Source organism: Hippopotamus amphibius, chromosome 1, assembly GCF_030028045.1.
Source record: "Hippopotamus amphibius kiboko isolate mHipAmp2 chromosome 1, mHipAmp2.hap2, whole genome shotgun sequence".
Lineage (NCBI taxonomy): Eukaryota > Metazoa > Chordata > Mammalia > Artiodactyla > Hippopotamidae > Hippopotamus > Hippopotamus amphibius.
The window spans coordinates 105,556,344-105,579,164 of NC_080186.1; the positions used below are offsets into that span (position 1 = coordinate 105,556,344).

At 38.2% G+C, this 22,821-nt stretch overlaps 1 protein-coding gene across 4 annotated transcripts in view; it reads left to right on the forward strand.

The window, feature by feature from the left end:
- PDE4DIP (phosphodiesterase 4D interacting protein) overlaps nt 1-22,821 on the forward strand; it is a 203,585-nt gene that overhangs the window by 128,126 nt on the left and 52,638 nt on the right. For 3 of the 4 annotated variants that reach the window (XM_057720826.1, XM_057720817.1, XM_057720809.1), the window contains 16 exons: nt 1,583-1,714; nt 2,452-2,571; nt 2,811-2,903; nt 3,036-3,248; nt 4,126-4,284; nt 5,132-5,245; nt 5,433-5,570; nt 6,270-6,449; nt 7,355-7,549; nt 9,967-10,134; nt 10,306-10,387; nt 13,982-14,073; nt 18,239-18,355; nt 18,621-18,758; nt 19,585-19,697; nt 20,833-20,960. In XM_057720826.1, coding sequence (XP_057576809.1) covers nt 1,583-1,714; nt 2,452-2,571; nt 2,811-2,903; nt 3,036-3,248; nt 4,126-4,284; nt 5,132-5,245; nt 5,433-5,570; nt 6,270-6,449; nt 7,355-7,549; nt 9,967-10,134; nt 10,306-10,387; nt 13,982-14,073; nt 18,239-18,355; nt 18,621-18,758; nt 19,585-19,697; nt 20,833-20,960 — 2,182 coding nt within the window. Of the gene's footprint in view, nt 1-1,582; nt 1,715-2,451; nt 2,572-2,810; nt 2,904-3,035; nt 3,249-4,125; nt 4,285-5,131; nt 5,246-5,432; nt 5,571-6,269; nt 6,450-7,354; nt 7,550-9,966; nt 10,135-10,305; nt 10,388-13,981; nt 14,074-18,238; nt 18,356-18,620; nt 18,759-19,584; nt 19,698-20,832; nt 21,336-22,821 lie in introns of those variants that run through there. The other variant, XM_057720811.1, reaches the window with a different exon arrangement.

Sequence of the window (22,821 nt, forward strand, 5' to 3'; positions counted from 1 at the left end):
TTACATATGTAGCTCACTTTATATTTCTATTGGGAAGTGCTGCTCTAACCACATAGGCCTTTCTCTTTCCCAGGGTCACATCTACCCTAGGTCTTTTCCGTTAGTTGTTCCTCTCCCTAGGTGATTCTTCTGTTGATCTTTGCAGAGCAGGCTCCTTATCATGTAGATCTTCATTTAAGTACCATCTGATAGAGACCTTCCACTGATCAGCCACTTTAAAGTAACTCATGCTTTGCTATTTCACAGCATAGAGCTTATCTCTATCTTATGTTTTGTGTATTTCTTTGTTCTTTTATATGTAGCTCCCCGCTCCAACTCCCACAGTGCTTTGCACATTAGGGTACTTCGTAGATGTTTTAAAAAATGATGAATAGCACTGGAAGAATAGAAAAGGTTTTTCTTGTAAAATCTTTATACTTCCAGTCAGTTGCTGTCAGGAAGGGATTTAAGGTAAGCTGTAACCCCACTGCCTAGAAGGTGGTAATCAGAGTTTGAACATGTGAGGTAAGGAAAAAACGAATAACAGCTGCCTTTTTTCTCTTCCTAATGGATTTGTATTTTCCCTAAGTGGAGTGGGGGAGAAGGCAGGGGTGGGGGAAGCGGGGAGAGAAGATATGGAATTTAATGCCACAGTGAATACCTAACATTTTGTTTTTGTATCTTAGCTCATAATGAATATTAGGTACAGTTCAGAAGGTTTATCTTAGTCTGATTGATCGTCCCAAATACAAATAGAGGGTTTTTTCCTCCCGAATCTTTTTGGTGAATTCCTATAAAACATACCTCCTTCCCAGACCCTATGGATTTTAAAATTTATTTTAATTTTTTTTTTTACTTTTTATTTTCAAATAATTTCAAACTTACAGAAGACATAAGAGAAGTACAAAGAACTAGGTTCACCAGTTGCCAATATTTACCCAGATTCACAGTTGCTAATATGTTGCTACATTTGCTTTATCACTCCCACTGTCTATAGACACATTTTTTTCCTGAATTGAGAATTAGTTGCAGATATTATGCATCTTTACACTCAATAAACATGTATTTCCTAAAGACAAGGACATCTCTTACATAACTACAGTGCAGTTACCAAAGGAAATTTAGGATTGATTAAATACTGTTATCTAACATATGGTCCATGTTAGAAATCTACCCACTTTTCCAGTAATGTGAATAGACGTGTTATAAGAAGAATAGCTGAACTATAACTTTTCCTCCCTTTGGGGTGGTATAAGTTTGGCCTTTTGAATTCCCTGATTGAAAATAGGATAAAGCAAATATTTGGTCATCATAAGCATTTTTAAACATCCTCCCTTCTTTTTAATTTCTGGATTATTTGCTTTAACTGAATAGTGTTTGTGCAGGTTCTTAGGGAAAGGTTGGGGGGTGGGTAGCTAGAGAGTGAGTGAGTCAGTACTATAATAAGGAATAGGACTGTCTTCAGGAAGTAATCCATTCAACTGGTAATCTGTTCAGCATCTCTGATTTTCTACGTCTCTGCAAAAAAATGCCAAAGACTTTTGAAGGTAAAATTTATTGTTGGCTACATTTAACTCAACGTGCTCATCTTGCTTCTTCCTAGCCCATGGCCGAAGAGTTAGTCAGACAGCAAAAGCTGAATTCAAGTGAGACCAGTACAACTCAGCAGTCTGTGTCTGATTCCCATTTGGCAGAACTCCAGGAAAAAATCCAGCAAACGGAGGCCACCAACAAGGTATGATCAATACCATGCCCTTGGAGATCGCAGGCTTTCCTAAGAAGGTGATGGGCTGTCACCGAGGCTGGGTTGACCTCTCTGAGTAGGACCTGGGAGGTGGATACTGTGTATGCCTCGTGCTCTGTGGAATAGATTCTTAAAAGTGTAGTTCTTTCCTTTTTCTCTCATCAGGATTTTAGCCCGTTTTGCACAGATCAGAATTTCTGGTGCCTTTTGGATCTGAAATTAAAGCTTGAATGCAATTTTTAACTGTATAAGGCACGGAGACCAAGGTTTATGCTTTTGATTTTGGTTTAACTTCTAACCCCATTATAGCCCATGGATTTTAACATGTGCTTAAGAAGAAAATTCCCACAATTTGGGTTGCTGCACGCCTGGCTTGGTGTACCCTTGTTGTGTCCTGTTCTGTAGTAGATAGCAGAAGCTCCTTGGTCTTTGTGTAAAAAATCCACAGACTCATGTGAACAAGTACCCCCAATATGGCTGCCGTCATAGAGAAAGCGCAGTGTGTGAGAATTGAAGCAACTGAGTACTCGAGGAAGTATTTCATATTTCCTGCTACTTTCTCTTGCTGATTGACTTAGGACTTTAATGGTTATGCTATGTGGGAAAAAAATAACAAGGTAATATTCCCTAAGAAATCCTTCAAACCTAGATTTGAGGAAGGGTTTCATGGTTGCGTTTGAGATTAAAAGAAATTGACCTAACCAACTGTTTTTCTTTGCTGAATTCAGATTCTTCAAGAAAAACTGAACGAAATGAGCTGTGAACTAAAGTCTGCTCAGGAGTCATCTCAGAAGCAAGATGGTACAATTCAAAACCTCAAGGAAACTCTGAAAAGCAGGGAAAGTGAGGTAAAATATTTGGCAATCAAGGACCTATGAGGAAACATTTTTTCCCATCAAAGTAGACAGGTATTCTATAATTTGTAGAAATGGATATTGTCAGACTAACAGATCTTAGCCTAGAGAATGTGTAGTGTCATCTAAATTGGTATTTTGGAATAGTCCTGCTGCTAAAATCTGTGTAGGCAAGATCATGGAATTCATATTTAGTTTGCTAACACGTCTGGTATTCCCTCTCTCGTTTTCAGACCGAGGAGTTGTACCAGGTGATTGAAGGTCAAAACGATACAATGGCAAAGCTTCGAGAAATGCTGCACCAGAGTCAGCTTGGACAACTTCATGTATGTGAGGGTCACCTAGGCCAGGGGGCATCTCTTGAGCATGTGCGACCCTCAGCCACAGTGTTGGTCTTGTTGGTCTCGGCTGCTCAGTGCTCGCCCTCCTGGTGGTGATGATTTTCACTCTCTTTTCAGAACTCAGAGGGTACTTTCCCAGCTCAGCAACAGGTGGCTCTGCTTGATCTTCAGAGCGCTTTGTTCTGCAGCCAACTTGAAATACAGAAGCTCCAGAGGGTGGTACGACAAAAAGAACGGCAACTGGCTGATGCCAGACGATGTGTGCAATTTGTAGAGGCTGCAGCACAGGAGAGAGAACAGCAGAAAGAGGCTTCTTGGAAACATAACCAAGTAAATCATTAATCATTTTGTGTCACAGTGTACATGCAGACTTTGCCCTGATAATAACTTTTTATAAGGATAGCTTGTGTTGAATGTTTGAGTTATGTACTTACTCTAATTCAGTTCAACATTTGTTACCCTTATACCATGTGCCAGGTATTGGGCTGTATTCTGGAAATACAAGAGTGAATATCACAGGCTCTTTGCTCTTAAGTTACATGTAATATAGTATGAAAGACAGTCATGTAAACAGTATTTCAGTGCAGTAAATACTGTAGAGGAGGCATACAGGGGTCCTATAAGAATATATAGGTGGGGCTGAGGAAGAGAGTCAGAGAAAGCTTCACAAAGGAGGAGCTATCTGAGATTCTTGAAGGGTGGGTAAAAGTCAGCGAGACAGAAAAGTGGGAAAAACAACCAAGTCAGGAATGGCATGCACAATTAGCCATGTACGTTTTTAAAAACAAAACACATAATTCTTAAATGGTCTCTTCATTTCGTTAGCTTAGAGCAAATGCTATATTTTTATTTAAGATTTAAAAGGATAGGTAGTAATATTGTATGCTTGAGCTTACTGTAAAGTAAAGGATCCAGGTTTATGATGGAACAGAGTCCCACTTAGTACTTATATAAATATGTCATTTTTAAGCCAAGAAATAAGTATTGAACCATAATATCAAATTTACATCCTACTCCCATCCACAGTTCCCATAATTTTCCCACATCCTATTTGACTCATGTGTAGTATCTCTATAGTAATTTTAAGAATGACACTTTTTGCTACTTTATTTTTTTGTTCTTTATGCCTTGAAAGTTTTAAGGCCTCCATATCTAATAACCATGTGAAAATTTTAGATTGTTTGAAAAGGGAATCTATTTAATTTAGGAATTACGCAAAGCCTTGCAGCAGCTACAAGGAGAATTGCAGAGTAAGAGCCAAGAGCTTCATACCCTGGAGGCTGAAAAATATAATGAGATTCGCACCCAAGAGCAACACATTCAGCACCTCAACCATAACCTGAGTCACAAAGAGCAGCTGCTGCAGGTGAGTCCACAGAATGATTTCAACTAAAATTGGGTTCATAGGGCTCGGGAATTTATGTTCATATCATCTCAAAATATGAGTCCACCTGTGTTGAGTACCTGCTACATGCAGAACATTAGGAGGTGGGAATCAGGAGGATTCAGAAGAAATAGAAAGTACAGTCCAGCAAGTGCAGGAAATAGGAAGTATAGACCTGAAAGACTTAAGCAATAAATATTCAGCAAATAGTTGTTTAGCACCTCTGTCAGTCAGATACTAGGCTAGGTATGAGGAAGATGGAGCGAACATATGTCCACTGCTCCTACTGAAGACCTCTGTATAGAAATTTCCAGAATTATTTATTTGATACAATGAAAGTTATAGGGAAAAATGGAACACTAAAGAAGAGAGTGATCAGTTCTACCACCTGCTGTAAGCTTTAGTACCATTGGATCCCTTACATTTCGCTGAGCATACGATTTTTCCATAGTATACATACGTTGTGTCAAATTTTTTCTCTGATCAGAGATACCTTACAGCCTCTTGGGAAACTCCTAGTCCTTTAAGACTCAGAGCAAATGTAAGCTCTTTCGTGAGAACTTTAGTGACACCTTCAGGCAGAGGGAGACAGTGCATCCCATGTTCCCCTAGTAGCTCAGGACATGCGTGTATGTAGACACATGCATATATGTGATGCAGAATAGTTAACAATTTGTACATCTGTAATCATCTGCTAATCTGTGTTCCCCTTGAGGGTGATCACATTCTTTCTTTTATCCAGAATCACTAACAAATTCCTTGACAAAGTGTAGGAATTCAGTTAATACTGAATAAATGAATAAAGGAAAATATTTTTTGGTCTCATTAGGAATTTCGGGAGCTCCTGCAGTATCGAAATAACTCGGACAAAACCCTTGAAGCAAATGAAATGTTGCTTGAGAAACTTCGGCAAAGAATACAAGATAGAGATGTTGCTCTAGAGGTATGTACCATAATTTCCCTTACAGTGCTGTGGATTATTCCACCCATGGGGGGACTTTAGAAATGTATTTACTTCATTTGCTGCTTTTTGGAGTTGGTTTTCCTTCCTTTATATGTGGAATCTTATTGAACGAGAGTGATCAGAATAGTGACTCTCATGGAGCTTTGGGATGTTTACCTGCTTGCAGCGGGCTATAGATGAAAAGTTCTCCAGTCTAGAAGAAAAAGAAAAAGAACTGCGTCAACTTCATCTTGCCGTGAGAGAGCGAGATCATGACTTAGAGAGATTGCGTGGTATCCTCTCCTCCAATGAAGCTACCATGCAGGTGAGAGCAAAATCTGTCATGGCCCGGTATCCCTCTCCCACTTGGATTCTAAACCTGAAGCATCACTCCTTCCATCATTTTCTGAAAGGCAGGATATTTGCTTTATAAAAAAAACAAAAAACAAAAATGAACAAAAATAGCAGTCATTAGTTCTGTCATTATAAATAAGGGAGTGAGAAGTTTTAGCACTTCTGTGAACTTCATAGGAGAGGGCAGTGAATATGGATTTTTATACACAGTTCTAATTTATTTCTAATCCTTGCCAATACTTATATACTTTTATATAAACATTTCTCAGATGCAGCTATTATATTTTTCTTGTTAATATTATATGTCCATGTGCAGCCACAATCAGAACACTTGTTTCTCTTATTAATATTTACTCTGGGCTATTTTTGTATATTTATTTTAGAGCTAAAGTATCTAGCCATCTGCTACTTCTTAAAGAAGTTCTCCACTTCCTCCAAAATACTTCATTTAACATTTACATTATATTTATCTCTACAAACTAGATGAGAGTTTCTAAAAACAAAAAATAGACTAGTATGGCATTGTTAGATTAGGAACTAAGCTTTTTCCTTTTACAAAAGAAGTTGATAGATAACTTAGGAGATAATGTAAAGGTGGATCCAGTTTCCTGTGCATGGTGAGGAGTGTGGGGTGGCCTTTGACTTACGGCTACTTTCTTTGTGACTGTAGAGTATGGAAAGCCTCCTGAGGGCCAAAGGCCTGGAAGTGGAACAGTTATCTGCCACCTGTCAAAACCTCCAGTGGCTGAAAGAAGAAATGGAAACCAAATTTAGCCATTGGCAGAAGGAGCAAGAAAGTATCATTCAGCAGCTGCAGACATCTCTGCATGACAGGAACAAAGAAGTGGAGGCAAGAATTTAGTTAACTTAAGGACAGTCGGTTTAGTGATGACATAATCTCAGTCTCGGATCAGGACTCTTAAGGTCTGAGAGGCCGGTGACCCAAGTCTTTAATTCCATCCTGTGCCTGGGCAGGTCATTGGCTTTCACGGGGACATTTTTTTCCTATACCTATAAACTCAAGGGGACAATTATCTTTCGCAAAGAAGTTATGTGAGAATTAATGAGATCTAAAAATGTACCTACAATATGATAGCTAACGTTTGTTATGGTGCTCATGCCGTGTCAGGCACTTTTTTAAGAGCTTAATAGATGTGAATTCGTTGAATCCTCGCACATCTATGAGGTACGTACTATTATTCCTCTTTTACAGACAGGGAAACAGACTTCTGAAGTGAAGGAACTTGTCCAGAGTGACGTAGCTAGTAAGTGGCTTAGCCAGCATGCAACCCAGGCAGCAGGGCTCCACCATTCTAACCACGTGTTTTACCTCCCAGTGTAGAACTAGGAGCTGCATCACCATGCTGATAAATGCAGTGCTTGTTATTTTTTTCAGCTTATCCTTTTGTGTCCCCCCCTATGAAGTCAAATGGGGTAGAAAATAAATGAGATAAATGAACTGAGTGCCCGTTTATCCTCATCTAATACTATTATGTGCCCTGAGCAATAGGGAAAGGACTTACTTTAGGAGGCAACATGTAAGTTGCCATTCTAAGTATTTTTTCTGTATTGTCAGTGTTTGTTCACTGAGCATGTATTGACAGTCTTTTATGTACCAGGCCTATGCTAGATCTGGGGAGACAGGAATGAATAAAACATCATACTTGCTCTCTGTGATAGATTCTTTTAAGCTCTTTGGTGTATAGTAGGGGGAATTCTTTTCCTCCAAAACTTACACTGTCTCTCCTGTGTTAGGATCTTAGTGCAACGTTGCTCTGCAAACTTGGACCAGGGCAGAGTGAGATAGCTGAGGAGCTGTGCCAGCGTCTGCAGCGAAAAGAAAGGATGCTGCAGGACCTTCTAACGGATCGAAACAAACAAGCAATGGAGTATGAAATGGAGATTCAGGGCCTGCTTCAGTCCATGAGCACCAGGGAGCAGGAGAGCCAAGTAAGGACGAATGTACAGTCCAGAAGAGTATCACTTAGTGCCTTAATAGTCCGCACTATAGGAAGCATTGGAACCTTATAACGTGTAAAATTTATGCTATTTTACAGCCCACTCTGTTAGATTTTTTTCCTTCAGCCTATTAAATAGACTACAGTTTTATATCAATCATCAAAGTATGAAATATTTCTAGGACACTTTGTATTTTGAAGGGTGCCTGAGTAATACGTGTCCCCACTCATTGAGTTCATTATGTGCATTTTCTTTTCCTTAATGTTCTGATAATTTGGACAGAAAGGACTATGGGCTTCTGGAGTGTTTTGATTTTGATTCTAAATTATCAAGACTTGAGTGATATTTTGTTTCTAGCCAGGGTATGGGAAAACTTACACTTTACATATTTTCTCTAAATTCGTATCAATTATTTTAAGAGGGAAAAAAAGATTGTGATTTTTTCAAAGGCCATGATGAGAATAAACACTCTGAGAGTAATATGGCATATAGTGATTTCAAAATAATGGTACACAAATATTTCAAAAGTAAATTCTTAATTTATCCTCATTTTCATGTATCTTTCTCCTGAAGGCTAGAGAAAATCTCCTGGTATAGTTGATTTGTGCTACGTTTCAGGGACCAGTCACTCAGAATTCCCTCTAGTCAGTTCTCAGAAGGAACTACATTCTTATCATTCGCTCATGTTATTTGACCATTAATATTCTCTAATGCTTCCTTATATTACAGGATGGTTATATTACACTCATCCAATTCTTAGGCCCACTGAAGTAAATATACATTTTGTTAGAAACATGCTGCCACGTGCTGCAGAAATTGCTTCTAGAATAGATCTAACAAAATTATTGTGAATTATTTAAGTCCTTGTCAAGAGGCTAACAAGTCTTTGAGTTTTCTTTTTCACCCCTTTGTAATTTGAAAGAATTAGCCTTATTACAACTTAATACACCGCTGGTGGTAAAATAATGGAATCTAGGAGATACTTGAAATTACGAAAGATTTTCAACTCAAGAAAAAGTGTAGTAGTTGTATTCTTCTAGATCTGTTTCTTGAATTTTATATGTAGAAGAATCCCTTGAGTAGCTTTTTAAAAATATAACCTCAGGAATTTGCATTTCATACGTGCTTCCCCATGATGGTGATGCTGTTGGTCTCTGAACCACACTTGGAGGAGCAGTGCTAAAAACAGCACTACTAGAAAAAGGGTACCAGATAGATCATATGTATGACACAAGGTGTATTTACTCTGTTTCTTTCCATAGTTTCACAGAGATTTTTATTAAGGCAAATTAATAATGCACTGTTACCTCTAAGATGGTTATGTCCAAATCCCTAAAGAGTCTGAATTTTCCATACTAAAACTGGAAGTTTATTCTTTTACTTCACTTAGAAATTATGACAAAAGTGCAGCTTCTTATTTAAAATAGTACTAATTTTCCCAGACGCAGTTTTTGCTGTAATATGATCTTTTCATCACCTTATATCCTCAGTAACTTTAGTCTTAGTTTATTACTTCTAGGTTTTCTGATTAAATGCAGACTTTCTGTGTGGTAATGGTCACAAAAAAGGTTTCTAAATCTTTTCCTTATTGTGCCATCATATGTCTTAGAAAACTGGGATTTGAAATAAACTGGGTTTGGTGATTTTGAGGTTCAGATTCGCCTGATCATGTGGTCTGATAAAAATGTTTCTGTGTAATTGAGTCATTCAGTAAATAGGTCTTGAGTGTCTATGTATTGAGTGCCTACTGTGTGCCAGACACTGTTCTGGGTGCTTGGATTCAGCACTGAACAAAACATCATAGTACTTGCCCTTAGAAAACTTACATCCAGTTGTGGGGTGAGGGGGTGGGGGAGCGGGAGAGAGAGAGGTAAAGACAATAAATAGATATAGTGATAATAGATAGATGGATATAAGTGCACTGTAAAAAAATTTAGCATGACAGGGGAATTTGGGGTAGAGATGATCGCTGTTTTAGATAGAAAGTGCAGAAAAGGCCAATCTGATAAGTTGACATTTGGCAAAGACCTTAAGGGAGCAAACCAAACAAATGTTTGGGCAAAGAACATGCAGGCCAAAGGCACATGTATCCCAAAATAAAGAAAGACATCTGTTACCCAATTCAAACAAGAATCTTAATACCTTAGCCTGATAGTTCTAGCAGAACCAATTTCAGATTATTTCATCTGTAATAGATGTGTTATATTTCGTTGTTCCAATATTCTGCCTATGAGAGCCTTTCTTTCCACTCATTAACTATGATTTTTCCTATAAAATGAAAGCAAGGAAACTATTTCTTAGGGTCCCACTGGCTTTTCTCAAATGGTTGGCTTTCAACAATGACATCAGAACACACATTTTTTTTTATTAGAATATCTCTCTAATGTTATGTGTGATTTCCTTACTAGGCTGCTGCAGAAAAGATGGTACAAGCCCTAATGGAAAGAAATGCAGAGTTACAGGCCCTGCGCCAGTATTTAGGAGGGAAAGATTTCATGATGTCCCAAGCACTCATCTCTAACCAATCGGCTGAAGTTACCTCTGTCAGTCCCCATCTTGGAGAGCAAACTGATCAAGTAAGAACTATAGACTTGTATAGATGTTTATGCCAACTGCATTTTCTTTTTATATCTGAGGCCTAAGTATGATAATTTTAATACCAAGTTGTGTGAGAATGTTCCAAGTCCTTGTCATTGTGATCATGGTTCCTGTATCTTCCTAAATCCCCCAACTCTTCCAATTTTTAGGGTTCAGTGCATATACCCTCCAGAGATGATAGCACTTCACTGACTGCCAAAGGGGATACTAGCGTACCCAGGTCCACATTAGGTAAGTATCAAATTTCATTAAAGAACCTCTGTCTCTCCTTCCTGTAACTCTCTGTTAATAGGTTTGGCCAAGACTCTCTTTCTCTTCCTACCTTAACACAAAAACATAAGTTTGGGTTCCACTGAAAGGCTGAAGACTTGTCTGTCCCAGGGAGAACTGCCCTTACCTTGTATTGAATTAAAGGTATTGCTCTGGCTACACGATTTGTCCCAGAGAAACTGCATCCTAATTCTCTTTTTCAGATAGCTTTGCAGGCATTCAGGAATGCAGAAGGCAGTATTTCCAAACCTGCACAGCAGGACCATGGGGCTGACACTTTGTTCTGGGTATCTTTTAAGCAGGCTGAGGCTACTCACTGTAACTTGACATAACCCACATTATAGAATTGAGAGGGATAGGCAGTGCCGAGCTCTGCTCCATCCAAAGGATGGTTATAGGCCTTGAACTCCCTAGAAACAACTGAACAAAACTCAAAGAGGTGCCATAGATTAGAGTCTCTGACTTTCACAGACCAAAAGGTTGGGATCTACGGACGCATCAAAAAAACTATTACCCAGTGAGTTCCAGAAATAGGGGCTCACCATGATTAGTGACTTGTTGATTATAGTGCTATGATAAGAAACATTGGGGACTTGGAGAATTAACTTATGATTTTTTTAATGATTTTAAGAATGTAAAAACTTTGTGTTATAGTGTAGGAATTCATAGATAAGTTGTGCAAGTAGTCATTTTTTAGTGGGAAACTTTATGCTAGTTGAAGAGTAAAGGATGCTGGATTTGTTTAATTTAGTCCCTATTTACCTTTTTTTTTAAAGCGTCTTTCCCCAGTTTTTTATTTTGCAAATTTCAAGCCTATAGAAAAGTGGCAGAAATAGTACAGTGAATACGCATATACAGTTTTAATTAAGATTCACCAATTGTTAACATTTTGCCACTGTTGCAGTATTTCTTACATGTACACACAAACATACAATATTTTTTCTGAACCGTTTAAAAATTACAGACATCATGACACTTCATCCCTAAATACTTTATTATGTATTTCCTAAAAACAAGGGCATTCCCCTCCATAACTACAATGTAATTATCATGCTCAAGAAATTTAGCTTTGATATAGTCCTAGTAGCTAATATACAGTCTGTATTCAGAGTTCCCATTGTTGCAATAATATTCTGGAGAGCTGGTTGTTTTCTTCTCTCAGGGATCATACATTGCACCCACTTGTCATGATTCTTTAGTCTCTTTTAATCTAGAACAGTTTTCTAGCCTTTTTTGTCTTTTTTGACTTTGGCATTTTTTTTTCAATTGAAGTATAGTTGATTTACAATGTTGTATTAATTTCCGGTTAATCAGAGCAAAGTGATACAGTTATATATATCTATATGTAAAGTTAGTTCAACAGTAAGGAAAAAAAGCCAAAAATTGAATACTAACATAAATAAATGAAACTAAATAGCAAATAGATAACCACCCAGAAGATAATAAAAAAAATAATCCAAATAATTTTTGAACTCAGTATTCTAACTGTACACCCTTGGTGGTATCCTATTATTATTTTATCCTTTATCCTATTCTTTTATATTATGGTTTATTACAGGATATTGAATATAGTTCCCTGTGCTATACAGTGGAACCTTGTTGTTTATTCATTCTGTATATAATAGTTTGCATCTGCTAGCCCCAGATTCCCAATCCAGCCTTCCCCAACTTGACAACCACAAGTCTGTTCTCTGACATTGGCATTGTTTAAAACTCTGAGCCAGCTTATGGCCCTCAATTTGGCTCTGATTGTTTCCTCATGGTTAGATTCAAGTTAAACATCTTTGGCACGAATACTACAAGGGTGACCGTCACATCAGGAACACATGGTATCAGTTTGTGTGATGCTCGGTGATATTAAGTTTAGTCATTTGGTTAAGGTTGTATCTGCCAGATGGCTCCACTGTAAAGGCTCGTTTTCCCCTTTGTAATTAATAAGTAATCTGCCAGCAAATACCGCGAGATGTTGATAGTTCTGCTTTCCTGCAGTCATTCACCCAGTGGTTTTGGCATCCTTTGAGATTGTTTGAACCCACTATTGTTTTGGTAGTGTAAAAAGGTGATTTTCTATTTCTAAAATTCCTTCTTTATTTAGTAGTGTGTATTCTTTTATAAAGAAGAGATGCCCTTTCCCTATCTTCATACTCCGTTTGTTTATACAGTATGGAGTAACGGGTTCTTTCTTTTAAAAAAATTATTTTATTATCCATTTCTGTCATTATGCCATCTGATGGTGACATTATCCCGGATTTGGCCAATTGGAGCCCATTCAAGCTGTTCCTCTGTCTTTTCAATATTTCCCCATCCGTTTTCGAGCACTTCCGTACTTTCTGGCACAATAAGATGCTCTGTGATTACCTTTTCTTTGCCTGCCTCAGCCCTGAAATTATCCATTACTTCAAGGAGCTCTCTGGTTCCTTTTAGTGGGTAATGGCATTTCTATACTAATGTCAGGGCATAAGATAAGTTCATAGCTACAGCTATGTCATTTGCTTCTAGGCCCTTTTAAGTGAACAGAGCTAAGGATGTTTATGTGTATCTGCCAGTGTGTGTGCGTATATCTATATATATTTATATCTCCACTTTATACTGATTCGCCTAATTCCAGTTTAACAAGTTTGTTCTTTCCCTTATTTCGTATTTGTATCTGCCTTCTCCCAACATTGAGAAACTTGGTTACCTATAACATCACTATATTTATACATTTGCACAGTACACAAAAATAGTTTCAGAATGGATACATGAATACCATTATCAACAGTAAGTCTATTAAAAAATGTTTAAAATTTCTTTGCAATTCTTTTTATCCTTGGAATATTTCCCACCAAGGGTATACAGTTAGAATACTGAGTTCAAAAGTTATTTGCATTACTTTCTTTTTTATTATTTTCTGGGTGGTAATCTTATCTATTTGCTATTTAATTTCATTTATTTATGTTAATATTCAATTTTTGGCTTTTTCTTCCTCATTGTTGAACTAAATTTACACGTTAATAGTAAAACGTTAACATGGTTCCAAGCTCAAGAATACAGAAAAGTATACTCAGAAGTCCTATCTACTTCCCTATCCTTTCTCTCCTGTTTTCACTCATTCCCTGAAGGCAGTCGGTTTCATTTCTGAGGTATCCTTCCTGTGTTTCTTTTTGCAAAAATAAGCAGATTAATCCTATGTGTATATGTGATGTGTAGTTCTTATTTCACATTTTTCCTAATATAAAACATACTTCACTAGATGTAATTCTTTTGTACCCAGATTGTTGTACTTAATATCTTGGAAATCACTCCATATCAGTTCATAAAGATATTCCTCATTCTTTTTTACAGCTATATGTTGTACTTCATTGTGTGGACATATTATGCTTTATTCATTCTTCTTTTTATAGGCTTATAGGTTGATTGCAGTATTTTGCTATTACAAATAATGCTGTAAAGAACTGTGCATATATGTTTTGTTGTGGTTGGATCGTATCTTAGAGTAAATGCCTCAGAAACAAGGCAGCAAAGATCACATTATGTTAATAGTGATTATAACTATCCCTATGTGTTCATTTTTAGGAGACTTGGATACAGTTGCAGGGCTGGAAAAAGAATTGAGTAATGCCAAAGAGGAACTTGAGCTCATGGCTAAAAAAGAGAGAGAAAGTCGGGTGAGTTTTCTAGTCAAGCCTAATTTCTGAATTCCTGTTTTTATTTTCAAAATAGCTTATATTTAAAAGAATAAAATTCGCCACGTATATCTGGGTCCAAATGCAAGTTGAGCCTTTTTTTCTTTCTGTAAAAAAATAGAAATTGCTTTATTATGCACAATATCGCACGAAGATGCTCCTGTTTTTATAAATGGGATCATTAAAACTTTTTAAGTGCTGAAAAAACACAGTTCTCTCTTCCCATTGCTAACTAGAATAAAATAATTTTAAAGGACTTGTGAAAAAATGAAGTGCTATATAATTGCTGCTTAGAATTATGACATTAGATCCATGAAATTAGTCTTAGAAACATGGAACAAGAGAAATTTGAGAAAGACCCATGTTTACTGAGTACTGCTATATGCAGTGCACTGTGCTGGGTACTTAAATTAGCGCTAATACAGCTCTGCTATGTAAGTCGTGTCGGCCCTATTTTATAGATGAAGAAGCTGAAACACTGTTTTAAAACCTGGAGGTGGGGAATAGTTATATGACTATAAAATGTTAAAGCTAAGATGTAAACTCAAAATACTTCCTAAGATGTCATTTCCTGGAGCAGACAATTTTTCCCATTCTTGTTCTCTCTTTCTAGGGATAGAGTTTTCATCAGTTTTCTTAGAAGAGGCCTCTCAGCCTTACAGAATCCCTTCCCTTTCTGCTTCCCCATACAGCTAGTTGTTTGTCTGACTGCATGATGTAGAAGAAGCATTAGGGCCACAGTATAGAATTACAGACTAAAACTAAAAGTCTTTATGTTACCATGGCCTCTATTTTAGAAGATCAGCCAGTGGCATGGGTTGCTCAGTTAAGTTTAGCTGGCTAGTCTATATAGCTCCTCAGTTTTTTTCCACCTCTTTGCCCTTGTTAGATCGATAATATAAAATCTGCATTCATATTTGTGATGAAATTACCTTATTGTACCTCTGATTTCTCTTTTCATTACCATATTTCTCCTTATGAACAGACTCATGTAATATGACTCAAGTTTTGAGGATATGAAATCGTGTGGCATTTTAAAAATACTACTTTAAAAAATCCCCTGGTTCCCTTCCTTTTTTTGATTCTACCCTAGCCATTATCATACCAGAGAATTTAGTTGCCACATGCTGTTCCTGTTTCTCTTACATATACTCAATAAAGAGTAATGTTACTTTTGGTTCTGTCCTATTTTCAGGATCATAAAATTGTAATGAATGTAAATGAATATTTTGAAGAAAAATATTTAAAAGAAAAAAAATGGGTATTTTGAGTGAATTGTATTTAGCTCTACTGCTTACCTCTATATATATATTTTTAATTATTTATTTTATTGGCCGTGTTGGGTCTTTTTTTGCTGTGTGCGGGCTTTCTCTAGTTGCGGTGAGTGGGGGCTACTCTTCGTTGTGGTGCGCGGGCTCCTCATTGCCGTGCCTTCTCTTGTTGCGGAGCACAGGCTCTACGCACATGGGCTTCGGTAGTTGCAGCACGTGGGCTCAGTAGTTGTGGCTCACGGGCTCTAAAGCACAGGCTCAATAGTTGTGGCACACGGGCTTAGTTGCTTGGCGGCATGTAGGATCTTCCTGGAGCAGGGAACGAACCCGTGTCCCCTGCATTGGCAGGTGGATTCTTAACCACTGCACCACCTAGGAAGCCCCCTCTATATGTTCTTAATCAACTACAACTTCTCAATTCAATGCTATGTATTTTCCTCTAATATTAGGTATTTACCAAAGCCATATAGATTTTCCCAGGTTTTTCAATATTCCCCCTGCTATCTTGATATAATAGTAGTGGTGGTAGTAATAGTTATTCACCAATTGCCTGCTATGTGCCACACACTTTAAATACATTTTCTCTATTCTCACATAACCCTGAAAAGTAGACATTATTCCCATTTTACAACTGAAGAACCTGAAGCTCAGTTTAAATTGCCTTGTTCGGGAGATCAGGCCAAGATTTAAAACCCACGTCTATCTGACTACAAACTTTTACCATGCTGCAATGATGTTTTCTTCCTTATGTTTCTTCCGTGATGCAAATACCTGAATATAAAATGGCAGAGATCTCTGAAGAGGGCCTAATAAATAGAACCCTTTTTCCATACCCAAGATCTGAACAAAATGAGAAATGAAACAAAATTGTGGCAGATAGTTTGGTACTTTATCGACTATGTTACTGATAAAGGCTTAGGTAGAGAATTTATTGCAAGAGCCAAGTGGGCCTGCTGACTGGTCCCCAGAATTCAGTAGACTTATCTACCTGGACAGGCAGCACTGGGCCTCAGCTGACTATTCTGCATGGTGGGAAGAGCTTGCTTTTGGAGAAGCAGTGGCTTCGTGCAGGCAGCTGCCTCCCAAGAAGAGGAAAGGTGGAACTAAGTCAAGCTTGCCTGGTTTATTCTTCCCCTGTGTACCGTTAAGTCCCTTTGCCTGCCTGAGGTTGAGTGAGTGAAGGTGGAGAGAGATCAGGAGTTACACTAACTGAGCTCCTTCAAGGAAAGAAATGTGAGAAGCATTTCCTTCTCACCTGACACAGTAGCCCAGAACCATCAAATACCTTTGTATAGTTATAAATCATCACGAGCCCACACTGTGATTCTATGAGCATTGTTGCAATTAGAAGATACACAAGTAAAAATTTTTATTGCTTATAACTTACTTTTTATATTATTTAAGAAAAAAGATGCTGCTTCCTTTAGGAAGCGTGATTGCACCTTAAACTAGCTGTGTGTCATCCGTCTTCACTTGTCACAACTATTTTTTTTAATTATCTCAAAATATTTCCTTATAATGTTTACTTACAAATAAGTTGTCATTACCATGAAGAATATAAGACATAGCCTAGTGACTCTGAGTCTACTTCCTTGAGTTCACGTTCTGGATCTATCACTTACTGGCTCTGATTATGAACAAGTTCCTTAATTTCTCTCAGCCTCAGTCACCTCATCTGTAAACTGCAGAGTAGAAGAGTAGTTATCCTATAGGGTTATTGGGAGGATTCACTCATTCATTCATCAGCTATATGGGTACCTTCTCTAAGCCAGGGCTGGTGGTCAGGATGAGCAGGGAACAAGATCAACAGGGTCCCTGTAATCAATTTCTACTGGGGAGATACAGACAATAAACAAATAATGTAATTACAGATTGTCATACACGGTATGAGGGAAATCATAGAATGTAACATGGATGGGACCACCTGGAGACAGAAGAGCCAGCGAATACTTCTCTGAGCAGGTGCCATGTAAACTGGGACTTAAGGATGAGAAGGAGGCAGCTCTGGGGAAGATATTTCAGCAGAGGGAGTAGCAGGTGCAAAGGCTCTGAGTCAAGAGAAAGTCTGATATTCCTAGAGGAGAAAAAGTGCAGTGTGCCTAGAAAGTCATGAATGAGGTGGAAAATGGTTGGTATTGAAGTCAGAAAAGGGGGCAGAAGCCACGTCGCCGGGCTTGTTAAAAGGTTTAAGTGTATGCACAGTATTTATTCGAAAGCCTGGAACACAGTAGTAGGCACCTAGTAAATGTCAGCCGCTGTGGTGGTTATGATTTTTAGTGAAATTTGTCATAATAAGATACTTGGTAGTCATTTTCTGGTGAGGAGAGATGAAAGATACAACATCGAAAGTTTAGGGCCTGCAATCTCAAGTTTTGGTAGGACTTCTTCATAGGTGGTGGTGCGTTCTTCCGTCAGGAGGTGTGTAATGTTTGGTGATCTCTTGTGATGTTGGTCGTCAGTGCCTATATCCACTAATTCATTAAGGGTTGCAAAAAGGGAGCTATTCTGTCCTTTTTTCATCTATTAGCTGAAATACTTAGGTAAAGAAAAACATTCTTGCATCTGCTAATAGTAACCCACTTTTTAAAGTAGTATAATAAACTCATTAATGAAACAAATTTGGTATGTTTTGTAGTGCTAACAAAAGTGGAGGACATCATTAAAACCACATTACAACTTCCCATAAAATATCCTTTGGTACCACACGGTGCGGTTTCTTGATGTGATCCACTGGCGTGCTATTCACATTCTAGTTTTTATTTGCACTGCTGGTTGATAGTGATGTGATATGGAAAACATCTGCTTCAGTGTTAAAATGTAATTGTGACACATATTGTTTCCTCTACCCACTGACTTCAGGATTTCTTTCTCCACAGATGGAACTTTCTGCCCTCCAGTCCATGATGGCTGTGCAAGAGGAAGAGCTGCAGGTGCAGGCTGCTGATGTGGAGTCCCTGACCAGGACCGTACAGATTAAAGAAGACCTCATAAAGGTCTTTCAGAGCTTTTTAAAGACTATTGGAAATGATAACAACTCAGAACACCTGTAGGGCATCTTCAGCCAACACTTGAATACACTGTTTGAGCCTCTTGATACTGCCCTGTTCTCTCTTATATCAGAGTTGCTAAGAGTTCATACTTATTAATATCCCACTGAAAGTAGAGCAGACTATTTCAAGAGCATTTGTTCCTTTGTTCCTCTGCTGAATAGTGTTTTTGTTACGATTTTTATGACTATACTTGTTTTTTGACTTTTAGGACCTGCAAATGCAGCTGGTTGATCCTGAAGACATCCCAGCTATGGAACGCCTGACCCAAGAAGTCTTACTTCTTCGAGAAAAAGTTGCTTCCGTAGAATCACAGGGACAGGAAACTTCTGGAAACCGAAGACAACAAGTAAGTTATTTTTACTGCAAAATAAGCAGCGAACAAGCCGTCAATCTCAATGACTTATGAAGGTGTGTGTTGATGGAATCTCTAGAGAACCTGTGCTCTGAAGTTCCCTGCCTTGGTCAGTAGCAGCTACAAATGCTCTTTTCTAACAAATGTAGTTCCTTTGTAACTGCTACATCATATCTGACCTTTCTTTAATATCAGACTTTTAAAAAAAGACCTGTTTGCCTGTACTCCTCCCTGTCTCTGTTATCATCTCTCTTACTAGCTACTCATCTCACTCCAACCTGGCTTTTAACTCTTCCAGTTCACTTAAACAGAGCTCTGCTGGATATGCACTATCAGAGCTCATCTTTATAGCGCTGACTTTAGCTCACAATGACATGTGTCTGTGACTCATGAGTGTCTTTTCCTCCCACTAGATAATAAGCTTATCCCTAGAACAAAGCCTCGCACATAGAAGGTGCTCAATAAATGTTTATTGAATGAATGAAGAATAAGTCCTGTTGTATGTTTCCCTCTTGCCCTTCCTTGCTTTCTCTGCCACGCCTCCCTCTGAGCCTCTTTCCTGTGCTTCTGGCTTCACTTTCCTCTTTCTTCTTCTGGCTCCCATGTTTGAATTCTGCCTTATAGAGTTTTAAAGATGACAAAAAGATAATATGACATTGACTTGAAACTGTAACTATACTGTAGACAGGTTAAGTCAGTAATGAGAGGGTGAGCTTTTTGAGTTATAGTCCACGCTGATGCATTCTTTCGGTCTCTTTCTGCGGAATAACTGTGGCTTCATGTCTCTGTTTGCGTGTTGCTTCTATTCTTTTTCCCTCAGTTGCTGCTGATGCTGGAAGGACTGGTCGATGAACGGAGTCGGCTCAATGAGGCCTTACAGGCAGAGAGACAGCTCTATAGCAGTCTGGTGAAGTTCCATGCCCATCCAGAGAGGTAAGAGAGCGGCTGCCCTGTCTTTGCTTTTGTTCCTCATTTAAGTGTAGATGCTTACGATATAAAAGGGGGGAGAAAAAGAAAGAGGATAGTTACTGGGACTGCCCGACTTGTCATGTGTTGTATGGTTTGCTCTGAGCCTCCCTGTCTAAATCTTAAGTCAGGAATAGCGCCCATTTCACGCAGCTGTTGCAAAGATAAAATGAGAAGGCATGTCAGGTGTCTAAAATAACGCCTTGCACCTAGTAAGCACTCATTGTATATTTCTTTCCTTGCTCTGCTCCATGTCCTATTAAAGGCTGCTTCATTTTAAGAGTAAGACTGTAAAGGGCACTGATATTCACTGTCACTGAAGGAAATATCTTTGTTGTTTTATAGGGCTAATGTCACCCCAGGATTACTGATATTAACCATCATGATGAATGTATTTTCCTTTACCTCTTGATTTTTGGTCATGTATGGTTCATTTTATATTTCCTTTATTTTTTTTTTTCCTCATTTTGCCTTTCCTCCTAGCCTCTTTTTTCTTTTCCTAATTTTTATTCTTTCACTATTCAGTTTTTTCTAATTTATTGTTGAGTTAAATTTTTTCTTTCTTTCTCCTTCAAGAAGATGAAGGCAGAAGAAAGGGACAATAGGACCACTTGTGTTACTTTTTAAAGAATTTCTGGATCTTTGTGAACTGGATTCCTTTTCAGAGCACTGTCAAATTTGGTTAACAAATGAGAAAACAAATGTCTTCAGTAGCAATCCTATTGGCTCAATATTGATTCAGTTTGCATTGTTTTTCCTGGGTTTTGGTTTTTCAGAAACTAACCCTTTAGTTAAAACATGAAATTTCTCTTAGTGGGCTATAAGCGTGTAAGATAAATATTGGGAACTGTAATTCTGTGTCACGTTGGTCCAGAATCAAGGATAAAGGGACACACTTTACAGAAAGCAGGCCTTGCTAATCTTACCAGCAGTGAACACAAGTGCCACAACAAAGACCACATTCGTTTATTGTGTCCTAGAGAACAGTTATTCCAGAAGTCTCATGGCTCTGAGTGGCACTCATGGCTCTTTGGAAACATCTGTGGACTCATTACATTGATAGCTAATCCATTTTCCTTCCATGTGTGGCATGTTTAATCAGCTCTGAAAGAGACCGAACTCTGCAGGTGGAACTAGAAGGGGTCCAGGTGATACGCAGTCGCCTAGAAGAAGTCCTTGGAAGAAGCCTGGAGCGCTTAAGCAGGCTGGAGGCCCTGGCCGCCATTGGAGGTGGGGAACTGGAAAGTGTGCGAGTTCGTCACGAGCATGCCTTCTGAGCACTGGCGGGTCAGACTGCAGCCTGGGATGGAGACCCTTGTTTGCACTAACCAGAGTGTCTTGTCTGACTTTGGCAGAATTAAACGGTGACTTACTAACGCTAGAACTGGTACAAGTAGCATCAGCTACAAAGTGAAACTCACTTTAGTTTACCTGTATTTCACTGTACATAGCTGTCTCTAAGTTGAATGGTGGCGGCTACAAAATATATTTGCACACGGTATACCATTCCATTTTAGTTTTCCCACCTGTTTTCATTCTTTTCCCCAGCCCTTCCTTCTCTTCCCTCATCCCTTCTGTGGGCCAATAAAGTTTATTCCTCCCCCACTTTCACAGTCCATTTCATATGTTCCATATCATGTCATAAATGCATGCGTGTGTATTATTTTTGCCATTCAATCAACTCCTGATCTTTGAGTGAGAGCAACTTTTTAATCAAATGAAAGTTTCAAGATGAGAGAGAGAGAGAGAAAGATTGAGAGTCTATAAGAATGACTTTGCAAAAGTGGTAAAATCCTTATCAGAAGGTAACCAAAACCAAGTCTTACAATAGTAGACTGAACGGATTGGGAAGGCCAAGTTAAAGAGCAGAGGCAGAGACTATTGAAGTGTTTGTAGTAAACCTTTACCTCTAATGTTTCAGAGTTGATTATTGAATGACAGTGAAGTTAGATTAGGTGCAGATTAAATGCCATTAAATTTTTTTGCTTTAAACCAACGGTATAGTATTTAGTCAGAACACAACTTTAAGAAAGCTCCCAGGTCTTCCAGAGTCAGAATTCTGTATATAAAAAGATAATTTCAAACATCATGTCCCCCTTTAAATTCAGTATTTCACCAAATAACTCATTATGGCCAGAGGAGAATATTTCTTGTATTTTTTTCATTTGGCAGTGGCACTATTTGGAATCCTGTGTTTTTTACTTTTTAGTGCTTTTGCATTTCTCCATATGAAAATAGGTAATAGGCTTCTGGTTTTAATGTGTTTGAATAGTTTAGAAAGAAATGTCACAGATCTTTCTAGGTTTTAGTCATTGTCTAAATGCTTTCTTATAGCAACATGACAGATGTAAGGAAGGGGGCCCTTGAGGTTATATTTCTGTTATCTTAAATGTCAAGAGTACAAAAGGTAACCAAGGTTACTTTGGAGCTTGGCTAACCCATGAGGTTTGTAATTTCTGCTGGATATTAATTTCCTAGATTAGAAGCTGAAGTTTCAGTTTTTAAACATGGACTTTGGTGAGTAGGGATTGAGGCTCTTTAGCACCATAAATGTGACTGAGTACCCTTTCAAATCTAGGCAGAGCTTAATGGTTTTTCTTTTTTCCTTCCATTTTTTACATGACATTTTTATTTCTTTCACATTCATGTGTTGATATGGCTTGCTTAGCTTCTAAATTCTGTCCAAGTTTCTGTAACCTTAGCCACGCCCGTAACAGATAGAGCATCAGTCACTCTAAAATGGACAGGGAAGAAAATATTCTACTGGAGAAACACCCTGGAATTCTCTGATTAAGTATTGATATTTTGCAACAAGTTGGTAGCCATAAGCTCTCCTCTTAATGGAAATGCTTTCCAGTTTTAATGGGGTTTGGGGGGAAGGGGGGTCACTTAAGAAAGGAGATAGGAAGTATAAGCAGAATCATTCATTTTTTCTTCGTCTTCCAATCTTTAGTGACCCCTTCCTGCACAAAGCTCTTTGTAACATTGTAGAAGTAAAGAGGCAGGTAATCAAGCAGTAGAAATATCAACCTGCCGAAGACTAGCCTGTCAGGATTACAAGGCATTTAGGAAATGTCTTTCCTTATTTTTA